General features: G+C 36.7%; 3 protein-coding genes across 4 annotated transcripts; all 3 read left to right on the forward strand.

Moving 5' to 3' along the window:
• Window positions 1–2,872: 2,872 nt before the first annotated feature.
• On the forward strand, window positions 2,873–6,669 carry LOC132162316 (2-oxoglutarate (2OG) and Fe(II)-dependent oxygenase superfamily protein). The gene is made up of 7 exons (XM_059572565.2): window positions 2,873–3,223; window positions 3,838–4,011; window positions 4,123–4,215; window positions 4,300–4,368; window positions 5,246–5,452; window positions 5,931–6,056; window positions 6,220–6,669. The coding sequence occupies exons 1-7, from the start codon at window positions 2,951–2,953 to the stop codon at window positions 6,382–6,384; spliced, it is 1,107 nt and encodes a 368-aa protein (XP_059428548.2). The 5' UTR covers window positions 2,873–2,950; the 3' UTR covers window positions 6,385–6,669.
• Window positions 6,670–7,571: 902 nt separating this feature from the next.
• Window positions 7,572–7,886, forward strand: LOC132173731 (Bifunctional inhibitor/lipid-transfer protein/seed storage 2S albumin superfamily protein). Its single transcript, XM_059585322.1, has one exon. It carries the CDS (start codon window positions 7,572–7,574, stop codon window positions 7,884–7,886), a length of 315 nt encoding a protein of 104 aa, XP_059441305.1.
• Window positions 7,887–10,373: 2,487 nt separating this feature from the next.
• LOC132168130 (cytochrome P450 705A22-like) lies at window positions 10,374–13,388 on the forward strand. 2 transcript variants are annotated; one of them, XM_088513989.1, is made up of 3 exons: window positions 10,374–10,859; window positions 11,030–11,508; window positions 12,644–13,388. In XM_088513989.1, the coding sequence occupies exons 1-3, from the start codon at window positions 10,400–10,402 to the stop codon at window positions 13,274–13,276; spliced, it is 1,572 nt and encodes a 523-aa protein (XP_088370115.1). In that variant the 5' UTR covers window positions 10,374–10,399; the 3' UTR covers window positions 13,277–13,388. The 2 variants fall into 2 exon arrangements, with proteins under 2 accessions (XP_088370115.1, XP_088370114.1); XM_088513988.1 differs by having other exon boundaries at window positions 10,765–10,855.
• Window positions 13,389–13,552: the final 164 nt, after the last annotated feature.

Consider the following 13,552-nt stretch of genomic DNA (forward strand, 5'->3'; position numbering starts at 1 on the left):
TTAACCTCAATAATATTTTGAAAAATGCTTGGCTACATTTTAAGGCTGAAAAAAAATTAAGTTATTTAATTGTTTAATAACTCACTTGAGAAGTGTTATGGATTGTCACGTTAATTATTAAATAATTTATAATAAATGTTGCAATACCCTTAAACAACACACTAAAATTATCTTTAGTAGGCGGAATTAGGGCTGGGCACGGGTCGGTTCGGGGCGGGTTTGGAGTTTTTTACCACCCGACCCGTGACCATCGGGTTTGATAAACCCTTACCCGTTACCCGGGTTATATGCACTAAAACCGCCGGGTTTCGGGTAGAACGGGGCGGGTTGCTCGGGTTGCTCGGGGCGGGTCGGGTATTTTTAATGGCTATCAATTTCAATTTAAGTCCTGGTTTTTTTGTAATTTTTTTTAAAAAAAACTGGTTTTTTGTAATTTTTTTTTTAAAAACTGGTTTTTTGTAACTTTTTTAAAAACTACATTTGGACTAAAACCCATCAAGAATGGAGGATTAGAGGAAGTCTGGAAGGGGGAAGAGGAATAGAGGATATCATATTAGGAATTTAGGGTTTTAAACATATAGTGGCGGGGCGGGTCGGGTCGGGTCGGGTACCCGCCTCTTAAAAAATCCTATACCCGCGAGCCGACCCGACCCGCACGGGTCTGATGTTTCCCAACCCGTGTATGCCAAAAAAAAACTTAAATCCGGCGGGGCGGGGCGGATCGGGGCGGGGCGGGGCGGGTTGGGCGGGTTTTTGCCCACCCCTAGGCGGAATGAGTTTCCATCCTAAAAAATAACTTTTTTTTATTGAAAATAGCCGAAGGTAGAATTTTCCACTTAACAAACTATTTCTCAAGAGACCAAAAGAGTTGGCCTATTGGAAATAAGGGTGAAAATGTGGTTTTTATTAATAGCATTCTAACTGCTAACCGCGTTAATCGCTCCACTTTTTTAAAATACAATATATATATATATATATATATAACTTGAATAAAATTAATTGAATGCAAAACTACGTCGTTTTACACTTTTATATATTCATCTCTTCCTAACCCTAAACCCATCACTCAACCTCTCGCGCTCACTCACACCGTCTCTCATCGCTCTCTCGTTGTCATCCTCAACTCGCCGTCTCTCCTAGCTCTCTTGGTCCGGAACCATCCTTGCATCGTTGTCTTTGATCTCGAGTATACTCTCTGGCCCTTATATTGGTATATGTAATTATGTATTGTCAAAACTCCCTTCTTTGTCTATGTTGCTATCTCACGGTGTCTCTATCTCTGTCTCTACCTCATGGGTCATGGCCTCTCTTAGAGCATTCCCAATGGAAGAGCCAAATGTTACTTTTATCTAAAATAGCTCTTCAAATGTTCAAAAAACCTCTCACATTGGATGAGCCAAAAATATATGTAAAATAGATATTTGATTAAAAGAGCTAAAAAAAAAGTTAAATGTAGCAGCACTTTTTAAGGGAGCCATTTTATTTTTTAGTGTTTCTCTCTCCTGCTTTATCTATTTCCCAAATCTTTTCTCACATTTTTTTTAGAAATATAGCTAATCGGATGTGTAGACACTTAAAAATGGCTTAGCTAAACTAGATAAAAGTGAGTTTTGAAGAGTCATTTTACATAAAAATATGGCTCTTCCATTGTGAATGCTCTTATCTCTTATCTATGTCTCTCTTGTTTTCAGGTATTTTATTTTCAAGACGATTTGAACAAGTATTTCGGCCATCTTTGTTGAAAATTTGAGATCATTTTCAAAATATTAAAACAACGGTTAGCATATGCCAGATGCAGTTAACCGCTAACTGCGGTTAGCGGAGGCGGTTAGTAAATTTTACTAACCGCTTAGGCGGTTGCGGTTAACGGTTTTAGCTATTAACCGCTAATCGCAATCGTCTTTTTACTTCTAATTTTAAATGGCTCGGCTAGCTCCTCTAACTCGACAAGACAATAACCCCTAAGAGCATTTTCAATGGAAGAGCTAAATGTTACTTTTATCTAAAATAGCTATTTAAATGTTTAAAAACCCCCTACATTGGATTAGCCAAAAGAAAATGTAAAATAAATATTTGATTAGAAAAGCTAAAAAAAAAGTTAAATGTAGCAGCACTTTTCAAGGGAGCTATTTTATTTTTTATTGTTTCTCTCACTTGTTTTCTCTTTTTCCCAAATATTTTCATATTTTTTCTCTGCATGTTCTCTATTTCCCAAAACTTTTTCCATTTTTTCCTCTTACATGTTCTCTTCTTCCCAAAACTTTTCTTATTTTTAATAATATTTTAATAAAATAGATAGAAATATAGCTAATCGGATGTAGAGACATTTAAAAATGGCTTACCTAAATTAGATAAAAGTGAGTTATGATGAGTTATTTTACATAAAAATATGGCTCCTCCATTGTGAATGCTCTAAAAATGACCAATATCACTTTATGATTCATTATGAGTCGAATGACGTGATAATATTGTTAAAAATTTAAGAGAAGATAAGCAAAATGATCTAAAATTGATAACAATTTGGACCATAAAGAATAAATTAATAAAATTTAAACCTTAGGAGGATTTTGAAAAAAAAAAATGATACCTCAAGGCTCTAGATGTTTGGAGTATTTTTCTCCTAAATTAATAAACAAATAATTTCAACACAATTTAAAAGAAAATTTCTGTACAATAAAAAAATTTTCCTAAGATAATGTGAGAGTATTGTTACTTTGGCCACGGATAATTGCCACGTGTCCAGTCAATACCAATTTCGAATCTGTACGTCGCGTGTACATAATCACCACGCAACAGAGCCCCAGTTTTACACGAATCTGTATTCCCTACGCTAACGTGCGCCACTCGCCCACTTTAGCACAAACCCAAAAAGTTAAAAAAAAAAACCCGCATACCCACCGTCTCTCTCCCGCCATCACAAAACAAAAGGCAAAAAGAAGAAAAAAAAGGAATGGACCTACCGGTGATCGATCTGACGGTGTATCTGGGGCTGGCGGACGAGATCAACGGCGATCCGTCAACGTTGACGGACCGCGTCGGACCCGAACTGTCCGGGCTGTGTAGAGAGGTGAGTCGGATCCTGAGAGAGACCGGGGCGTTGCTGGTGAAGGATCCGAGATGTACGGCGGAGGACAACGACCGGTTCATCGATATGATGGAGCAGTACTTCGAGCGCCCCGCGGATTTCAAGCGCCTCCAGGAGCGTCCGGCCCTGCATTACCAGGTAATTGTTTGTTACTTGTTTCAGTATACGCCTGTGAGTACGAGAATTCATGTTTGGTTACTGGAGTGAGCCGTTGATATAATTGTTGGTTAGTTGTCTCAGCATTACACTTGTGAATACGAGAATTTAAGTTTGGTCGTTGGAACAATTAGTTGATATAATTGTTTGATACAAACGTTGAGCACAACTCGGCTTTGAAACCTTTGAAAATTGGCTTGGAAGGAAGGAGTACTCAAGACCTTATATACACATTGTTAAAATTATGTGAATTAGGTCGCTAGTGGCTTCTACGGGGTCCTTTCTTTGTTGATTGAGTAGATTAAAGAATTTTGGTCCTTTTCTTGAAAAAAAAAAGATTTCTAATGGACTTAGCTTTGGATTCTTGGAAAGAAAGGAAGGAAATGGTATGAAAATGCTCATTAAGAGGGTAAAAAAAGTCCTTTCTTAGTCAAGAATTATCTTTTCACTCCTCTCATTGTTCCAAAGAACCAAATGGTTGGTTAAACACTAACTGATGGCTTAAGTTACATTGTTGGTGGTACCAGTTTAATATGCAAGTCTGCATTGATTTATTAAATGTTGAAAATAATTTCTGGCACAATTTGGGATAGCAGGTTGGGGTGACACCAGAGGGAGTAGAAGTTCCAAGGAGCCTGGTTGATGAAGAAATGCAAGAGAAATTAAGAGAAATGCCAAAAGGGTTCCAACCAGCCACTCCCGTAGGACCAGATCGCAAGTGGCGATACATGTGGAGAGTGGGTCCTCGTCCTTCGAACACCCGATATCAGGTCTCACATCTTTCCTTCTCCTTGAATTTCTATATAATTTATTCATCCAAAAAAGAATTTCTATATAATTTGAGTTGATTTGTTCTTTTAATTTCCATCTCTCTTTTGCAGGAACTCAATGCAGAGCCTGTTATACCTGAAGGTTTTCCTGAATGGAAAGATACCATGGATTCATGGGGACATAAAATGATATCGGCAATAGAGGTAAGTCATCAGTGTTGTTCCTAGCATGTAATGCTTGTTATGCATATTCTCCAAGTTATTGTATAACTAAATTTTTTTGCTCAGGTTGTTGCTGAAATGGCAGCTATTGGGTTTGGCTTGCCAAAAGATGCATTCACTTCTCTTATGAAGCAGGTAAAAAATGGCTAACAGTTCGACTTGTTTTACCACTCAAGTCTTTATGTCAGTTTCTAATTCATTGCTGCTCAGTTATATTTTTGAAGTGAAAGTGGATTACAAAGAATTGTTCATTGTGAAGGATCTGATCAGACATCTTTTAGGACAGTTTTGATTGCAAATCTACTTGTATCCATCACTTTTTAAAATCTGTCTATTTTTGGTAAGAAAATGCAACTTCGTCAACTTTTGGGATGAGCGGCATAGGTCCCCGTTTCATTTCTGCTCTCTCTTTCTCTCTCTCATCTTAGGCAATTTTCCCCAGCTATGCAATCATCCTATGCATAGGAGTTTGGCCCCCTTTTTTATTTATTTATTTTATTTATTTTTTTTTAAAAAAGGAATGCAAAAGCATATATGGACACAAAAGCCTCGATTTTGCATTGTAAAAAGCCACCGTGTGAAAAGCATCGACTTGTTAATATTTCTCTTTTCAGTTTACTCTTTGTTTGAATAAGTAAACATGCCTCATTGTTATTTTCTTATTGATATGTATTTCACGGGCTTTGACAGAAAACAATAGTGCAAATCTGAGGCTTTTTGAGTGGTAAATATTTGTCCATTTCAGTGATGAAAATGCAGTGACCATATACTGTAATTTTTTGATAATGTGACAACTTGATTAGGTGCTCTAAGTCCTATATGGAGTGTGCATGTTGTCTACTATTCTTCTTTGTATCACTTTGTAAATTCTATCATGCTTTTGTATTATTTGTGCTATTGATCTTTGGTATTCAACAAGGCCTGCATGAATCATATTCTTTCATTTCCAGTATTGTGTTTCTTAAACAGTTTTATGCATTTTATAACAAGTGCATTTCCTTTCAAAACCCAGGGGCCGCATCTTCTTGCTCCAACAGGGAGTGACCTCCGACTTTATGGCCAAGAAGGTACTGTTTTTGCAGGATATCACTATGACCTTAATTTTCTAACCATTCATGGCAGAAGTAGATTCCCGGGTTTGAACATTTGGCTCAGAAATGGACAAAAAGTGGAGGTGAAGGTGCCTGTAGGATGTCTTCTCATTCAAACAGGAAAGCAGGTAAGAGTAATGACTAATGTTTGATGTTTATGTTCTTGAGCTAATTTACTACATAAATCTTCTGGCTTTATCGGAAAAGCAATTACAAATATGATACAAGAATTCATAGGATTTGCACATATCCAATGTCCTGATGATGGTAGGAACAATCTGATTGTTGACATTTTTATTTGAACTTCCTAAAATAAAATATAATTTTTATTCGTGTAGTGATTGAGAGTGATCACGGCAAATTTCAAATCATTCAGTGGTAAAATATATTGTGTTTGTTATGCCGTAGTAAAGCATAAACCAATTTCATCACGTATATGAATTTTTTTCTCTTTCCTCTCCAGCACTACAGTTTTCCTCATCACATAAAGAGAGAATTTTTTTCTCTTTACTCCAATAAAATTCTCAAGCAATGCAGCTGGCTAGCTATGATATATTTATCTCTAATTCGTAGATTAATTCTCTTTTACACTACATGTATGTGCAGATAGAATGGTTGACCGCTGGAGACTGCATCGCTGGCATGCATGAAGTAGTGGTCACGAATAGGACTATTGAAGCAATCAAAGTAGCATCAGAACAAAATCGCAGCCTATGGAGAGTATCCTCAACGGTTAGTGATGGCAACCATACCATCTCATCATTGTTCTTTTCTATTAAGTTGGTCTTTTTTAGAGAGCTCAGTGCGAATGACTTTTGAATATTATGCTTATTTCTGACCTTTTGTTTTGGATTGAATAAATGTGACCTTTTCTTTTTCTCTTCGTCTTATGTAGTTGTTTGCCCACATAGCATCAGATGCTGTGTTGAAGCCCTTAGGCCACTTCGCAGAATCACCACTTGCCAGCAAATATCCACCTATGTGCGCAGGAGAGTTTGTTGAACAGGAGCTCGCAGTTATCAATCTGAAGGGAACAAAGGAGAACGTCAATGACTTGTAACAATTGGGAACTACACATTCTTATTTGGACGAAGCAAACAGCATATAAAAGTTGTTGGGATGCCGACATGTTTGTTTCGTTGTTTTACGGCTTGATAAACAGAATCAGCGGAGCATGTCCGAGCCATTAATTGTCATGTTGTATTTGGTGTGTTCTTGCTATCAGTTTTATCTTTGGAGGAAGGGGGCGAAAGTTCTTGCTATTTGTTGAAAACTTGAAATGTGTTGAAAATTACAGCAACCGATTGATTCGGTTATGAAGTAAATGTATTGGAATTTTTTCCTTGGTGGCAACGAATTATAACTATCTTTTCTTTATTTATTTCTCATATTAACAACTGATATTCGAAGTCATTTTACCTGTTAAAATTATAGCTGACATGGAATATCATTTTCTCCAGATTTCATGGGTAAATATACTATTACCACTTCAACATTTATAGACCTGTTTTAAATGATCAAAGTTTCTCTCACTTGGCCGAATTGACCAAAATGAGTTCAGACAAGAAAGTCCTCATGCTGCAATCCAATTATCTACCATATTCGAGCAATCATATGAAGTTAATTAGGGTTAGCAATTTTGACACAGCCTGTGAATCTAATACGAACTCAATACAAAATTAGTATATTAGGATTGAGGGGTCTAACCAATTTAATTAAATGGGTTGGAATAAGGTTGACTTATATAGCTTTATACCTATACCTCAATACGATCTAAACCTTACACATAAACTCGAATTGCCACCCCTAAAGTTGATTGGTTGATTCATTACTTGAATTCATAAACCTCTAAATCATAGCAATTATGAATATAATTTTTAGAACTAAAAAAAAAAGTCACAGTGATACAAGCCGTTTATCATGACGATAGGTGCAGTGATGCATACCAGCAATTATGAAAATAGATGTGCAGTAAAGTGTGGTGAATGTTAAAACAAATTTTAAAGTGCAGGGAATCATGAGATTTGAGTTTGGTAACTGTTTCATCAGCAACGCCAATCACATTGTCTGCATTTTTATTTTTCAAGAAACAATACAGATCAATAGCATAGTTGGCATAAAAGTGGTATGGCCAGTGTGATGCCAAGGTAGGACAGAGGTGCAATATGGCGTGATCCCCAATATTCCTATATAATTTGAACCCTTCTGAGACCCATTTTTAGTAAGGGAGACAGTCTCAGTTCAAACATGAAGCTTTTTGGTACTAGGGCTTTGCCACTGTTGGTTTTTATGTTGTTCATGACAGGTTTGGTGGAGCAAGGCAAGGGCACCACTTGTCCAAGCACCTTCTTCTCAGCACTTGTTCAGCTGATACCTTGCAGGGCAGCAGTTGCTCCTTTTAGCCCCCTCCCTCCAAGTGAGGCCTGCTGCAATGCCCTCAGGACTCTAGGCCAGCCTTGTCTGTGTGTGCTTGTGAATGGACCTCCCATATCTGGTGTCGACCGGAACATGGCTTTGCAACTCCCCGAGAAGTGCACCGCCAACTTTGAACCATGTAAGTGAGCCCCAATATGTGAATATTTAATTGAAATGAAAATAAGGTATAAAGTAGAGTTCGGACTTAAGATATCACTTATCTCAAAATTTTAAAACTGATAAAAAACGACGGACTTAATCATTTAAATTGATATTTCTAACTATCTTTTTTGGCACTGCATTTGAGTACTGCAAGTTCTGCACCAAACTACATTCAAGACAAGTGCCATTTTTAGGGTCCTCTTAAGCCTGCTCCCAATTTTCTTCCTGTTAACATGTGTTAAAAGGAATAAGCCATGCAGTACAATCATGTTGGCTTACTTTCCCCCTGAACTCTGTATCATTAGGAACACAAACCACATTGAAATTGCACTTGTCTCATCATTTAGTTTAAATCATGCCCAAATGATTACAAAAAGTAGATATATACTGCTTGGTAGAATATTCTAAAATTGGCCTTGCTTATTTTTCTCAAATTGATAAATTAACCATCTCCTTTTTTTTTTCTTTTTTGGTGCAGGTGAAATCATGAAGTAGCGTACAAGCCTAGACCTTAGGAGGGTTCTATGAATAAGGGTTTTAGAGGTTTAGGAGTCTTTTGGTAGTATACTATCTGATGCAGATCATAATAAGAGGATAAATGTTGGGATTATGTACCAAATCTTGTGGGTTTAAGCTTTGATCTGCAGCTTGTTCTTGTTTATATAATTCCTGCTAAAAAATATTGTATTATCTGATAAACAAATAGTGCTTGTTCTGTTCTGTCAGGGCTCCCATCTTTTTAGCTCTATTATTGTGAACTTCGGTTTTTCCTGCTCTGGTGGGCTTTTACTTGTTCAAGGATTGTATGGATGAGTGAGAATACTTTTTTTCTTCCTCTTTCACGGGAAGCAAAATGATTTACTAGTGCTTTACAATGTCAGCTTAATAAAATGGCCATTTGATTTAGTGTTCGTTTGGTACAACGGTTTTAAAACGTGCGGTTTGAAATAATAGAGATTTCAAAATGTAATCGGCTATAACACGATTTTTAAAAATGCAACGTTTGGTAAAATTGAAGTGGATTTTTTTTTTTTTTTGTTCTTTCATTTTCCAAATCGCCATTTTTTTAAAACGCACTTTCAAATAGGACACTTCATGCGATTTTGTTTAAAAACGTACATTCGACCTGTGGCATCACAAGGCAAACACACTCTGTCTTTATGCCTTTACCAAATCTTCTTTTAATTAGTATTTAGTTTGTAGAAATACAATCAATTATTTGAAAGTACAAGTGTCCAAAGGGATTTAAGAGTTTGAATGGCTGACTGTATTTGTCCCCAACTTCAAACAAACTTCAGCAAATGGCATTTTGGAAAGTTTTTATTCAAAAAAGTTAGGTGAGAGTCAAATGAATCAATTTCTGTCTAATTTGACGAATAATGTTAACCTGGGTGTTTACCGTAAATAAAGGGTAATTGGAAGGCTTTGAGTGTTTCTTTCTAATATATAAGTGCCAAATAGGTGTAAGTTTGAAATCGCTAAGTGCAATTTTTCCTAAAAAAACTATTAATATTTACACTCCACAATAGCAGCCACCTAACGGCAATGGTATTCACGCCAAATAGTACATGAAGTTTTTGGCAACCATGCCACTACGATGTTGCTAGAAGTTCTTGGGGGACATCTCTCCGGCAGCCCCGTTCATAGGGGACACCGCAAGGCCCTAGAAGTTCATGGCGACCACGAAGAGCGTCAATGAGTACTTTTATCAGTTTTTCAATTAAAAACACCCAAATAAGTTTATCCTCATTCTTTTCTCATTGAATTTGTGAAAGAGTGCAAGTTATTGTACTTATAGATTCAACCTTCTACTGACGCCATTGTGATGTGACTTAACCTTCCACTAAAAACAGAAAAACAGGTAGGAGGTAGGTAGCTTCATAATATTTACCTTCTACTTACGCCATTGGGATGTATGTAAGTTTATCCTTTTATTTTTTATTTTTTTTATTCTTATGAGTATTTAATTTTAGAAAAACTTCACTTTAGATTTTTAAAGTACTGTATGTTTTGATAAAACTCCCAAAATTTAAAAATTCTTAATTTACACTCCTTAACTTTTAACTTCAATTAATTTACCCACTGCATTAGTTTTAGCCATTAACTTCTAACGAAAATGTTTAAAAAGATTAAATTATCCTTCCATTTTTTTTTTTAAAAAAAAAAGAAAAGAAAATTAAGGGTAAATTTAGAATTTTATACCAAAGTTAGGGGTGTAAACGTTATTTTATCACTTTTAAGTTTAAAATATGACGAAGAGGGTAAATTGATCGAAATTGAAGAGTATAAATTGAGAGTTTTTAAATTTTGAAAGTTTTCTCAAAACTCACACTAATTCAAGGGTCTAGAATGAAGTTTCTCCTTAATCTTAAAACTTCAATCATAAACCTTAAGTGCTTACGTGGCAAAACCATTATAAAAAGGAAACTAACAAAACCAGAAAACAAAAAACAAAAAACAAAACAAAACGAAGTGAATCAAAGGCAATAGTATCTTCCATGGCATTGGCTACCATGACAGACATCCAATGCTACTCCTTCCTGATCTTCTTCGTGTCTCTCATCTCAACCCTTCTAATCCGATCCATCTTCATCAACAAACCCAACAACCCAACCGCCGGTCTTCACTTGCCACCCACCCCACCGGCCCTCCCAATCATCGGCCACCTCCACCTCCTCACACCATCCTTATACAAGTCTTTCCACCGCCTCTCCACCAAATATGGCCCTCTACTCTATCTCCGCATCGGCGCATCACGGTGCCTCCTCGTTTCCTCAGCCTCCGTGGCTGCTGAAATCTTCAAAACCCATGATCTCGCCTTTGCTTCTCGGCCTTTATTCGCCTTTGCTGATAAGCTACTGTATGGAACTTCAGGGTTCGTCACTGCCCCGTATGGAGACTACTGGAGGTTCATGAAGAAGCTCTGCGTCACTCAACTGCTCGGCACGCCACATGTATGTTAAATCACATATTATCTCACAAACTTAAATTGATATGAACGAATGAATTTAATCATTTAATAAATATTATAATGCTCTCAAATAAGGTAAGTTGTTATGATTTTTGGCTTTAATACCATGTTAAATCATCTTAGTAAATTTAATCATTTAATTAATATTTTATTTAAGTTGAGCGGTCACGAGCTGTTCGACGCGAAGAAATGGAGAGGCTGTTGAGGAGAGTCTTGGGGAGTGCTGAGACGAAAGAGGGTGTGGTTGATGTGGGTGCTGAGCTGATGAGATATACGAACAACGTGACATGCAGGATGGTGATGAGCAGTAGGTGTTCAGAGGAAGAAGGAGAGGCAGAGAGGGTTATAGAGCTGGTGAAGGAGTCCTTTGAGCTGGCAGCAAAGATGTGCTTTGGGGATGTGTTGGGGCCCTTGAAGAAACTGGGTTTTTGGGTGTACGGGAAACAGGCTATGGATATGACCAGAAGGTTTGATGAGCTTTTGGAGAAGGTGTTGAAGGAGCATGAAGAGAGAGGGAAAAAGGGTGGTTGGGGTGAGAGAGAAGATAAGGATTTGATGGATATGCTTTTGGAGGTTTGTCAAGATGAGCAGGCTGAGGTTAAGATTACAAGGACCCATATCAAGGCCTTCTTTACGGTCAATTTCTCCTCCATCTATTTTTCTCATTATTTACCTCTTTCAATATAGATTGAAATTGCTACACATTCACTATCAAGTGCTCACTTCTTTTCTTTTTTTTTTTTTTTTTTTTTTTTTTTTGTGTAAAAAAAAAACAAAAGAAAAAAAAAGGTGCTCACTTTTTAATGTGGTAGTAAAAATTAGGGGAAACTTCATTTAAGATCCCTTAACTACTATGCATTTTGAAAAGACCCTCTTAAATTTCAAAAACTCTCAATTTCACCTCTTGAACTTTCAATTTGATGCAATGTACCCCTTCCGTCAAATTTTAAATGTTAAAAGTGATAAAAATGACTTTTATACCCCTGACCTTTTTTTTTTTTTTTTAAATATAAAATTACAAATTTACCCTTAATTTCAAATTAAAAATAAAATGACAAAAAATTGAAGGGTAGTTTGGTCTTTTTAGTAATTTCTGTTAGGCTGAATCTGATGGAGGAGAGTCAATTGAATCAAATTGAAAGTTCAAGAAATTAAATTGGGAGTTTTTAAAATTTGAAGGGTATTCTCAAAACGCGTAATAATTTAGGAGTTTAAAATAAAGTTTCTTGAATTCTGCTTGGTTAACTTGGTTAACAGGGCGGAAGCACAACAAGGGTTGGGGGGAAGCACACTTACATCCCACTTCTATTTTTATAACTATCAACTTTTACTATTCCATTTAAATGTTCATTCTTTTACAAAATACCTACATTTCAAAGTCATCTGCATGTCTTATTAGGAATGAAAAGTTTTTTTTTTTTTTTTAAATAAAAACATTTGGTGATCTACGGTGCTCATCGAATTTGGCTCCTAGCCAACCAAAATAGTCTTTGAGCAGCAGGGTGTAATTTGTAAATGCCACTTGCTGGAATATCCGGTCAACAAGATGTAACAAGAATGGCAATGCAAGAATATGGAGTGTGAATTATGTCAAAGACAACCAATTTAACTTTATAATATGAACCTTTCAGAAGGTTACAGATATCAAATATGCAGTTTGCAGAAGTTCTATTAATCTGATATTGTTTGATTAACAAAAGCTTTTTCTCGCCATTAACTATTTAGCCAAAGCATTCATCAAGGCTTTGAATTTTTCTCTTATGCATGCCAGGATCTTTTCATTGCGGGCACTGGCACCTCAGCAGAAGCAATGCAATGGGCAATAGCTGAGCTAATTAATCATCCTTGTGTCTTCCAGAAGGTCAGACAGGAAATAGAATCTGTTGTGGGAAAAGCTAGACTAATTGAAGAATCAGATATCCCAAATCTCCCTTATTTGCAGGCTGTTGTGAAGGAAACACTAAGACTATACCCACCAGCCCCTGTCACAACAAGAGAATGCCGCCAAAGCTGCAAAATCAATGGGTTTGATATACCAGAAAAAACTGCAGTGGCAATCAATCTTTATGCCATCATGAGGGATCAAGATTCATGGGATGATCCTAATAAGTTTATCCCAGAGAGGTTCTTGGTTTCCTTCAAGGAGCAAAGTGAAGTGATCAGTGGACAAAAGTTCAATTTTGTTCCATTTGGGGCAGGGAGGAGAGGGTGCCCAGGAACAACACTGGCATTCAGCTTGATGAATACTGCGGTTGCATCTTTGGTTCAATGCTTTGATTGGGAGGTTGATGGAGATGGAGGCAAGGTTGATATTCAATCTGGACCAGGCATGTCCTTGAGAATGGTTCACCCACTCACAGCTCGTCCGGTTGTTCACTTCACCCCATTTACTGCTTCAACATAATCGCATACATGCCCCCTTTTATCTCTATCCGTTCACTTATGTAATTAAACGGATTAGATCTTTCTACTATAATTTGCTAATTTCATGTTGAGTTTGTGTCAAACTCTTTGGTTATATCAACAATTGTCAGCCCTAAATGTCGCATGTCGGATTTGAGTCGCATCAAAGTATAGTTATAAAACTATTCAAGTGTTTGGAAAAATTGCGGTTTGTTCTTTAAAATCGCAGTTTAGCCTTTAAAATTCTACATTTTCCAAAAAGCACTTAATTACTTGC

This window comes from Corylus avellana, chromosome 2 (assembly GCF_965113065.1).
Source record: "Corylus avellana chromosome 2, dhCorAvel1.hap1.2, whole genome shotgun sequence".
Classification (NCBI taxonomy): Eukaryota; Viridiplantae; Streptophyta; class Magnoliopsida; order Fagales; family Betulaceae; genus Corylus; species Corylus avellana.

Excerpts from the sequence above, each read along its gene's own strand:
- LOC132162316 (XM_059572565.2), top strand. The coding sequence starts at position 2,951 with ATGGACCTACCGGTGATCGATCTGACGGTGTATCTGGGGCTGGCGGAC. Across the intron at positions 4,216-4,299 it reads AAATGATATCGGCAATAGAG|GTTGTTGCTGAAATGGCAGC; the intron begins GTAAGTCATCAG and ends TTTTTTGCTCAG. Across the intron at positions 6,057-6,219 it reads TATGGAGAGTATCCTCAACG|TTGTTTGCCCACATAGCATC; the intron begins GTTAGTGATGGC and ends CGTCTTATGTAG.
- LOC132173731 (XM_059585322.1), top strand. The coding sequence starts at position 7,572 with ATGAAGCTTTTTGGTACTAGGGCTTTGCCACTGTTGGTTTTTATGTTG.
- LOC132168130 (XM_088513989.1), top strand. The coding sequence starts at position 10,400 with ATGGCATTGGCTACCATGACAGACATCCAATGCTACTCCTTCCTGATC. Across the intron at positions 10,860-11,029 it reads GCTCGGCACGCCACATGTAT|TTGAGCGGTCACGAGCTGTT; the intron begins GTTAAATCACAT and ends ATTTTATTTAAG. Across the intron at positions 11,509-12,643 it reads ATATCAAGGCCTTCTTTACG|GATCTTTTCATTGCGGGCAC; the intron begins GTCAATTTCTCC and ends TATGCATGCCAG.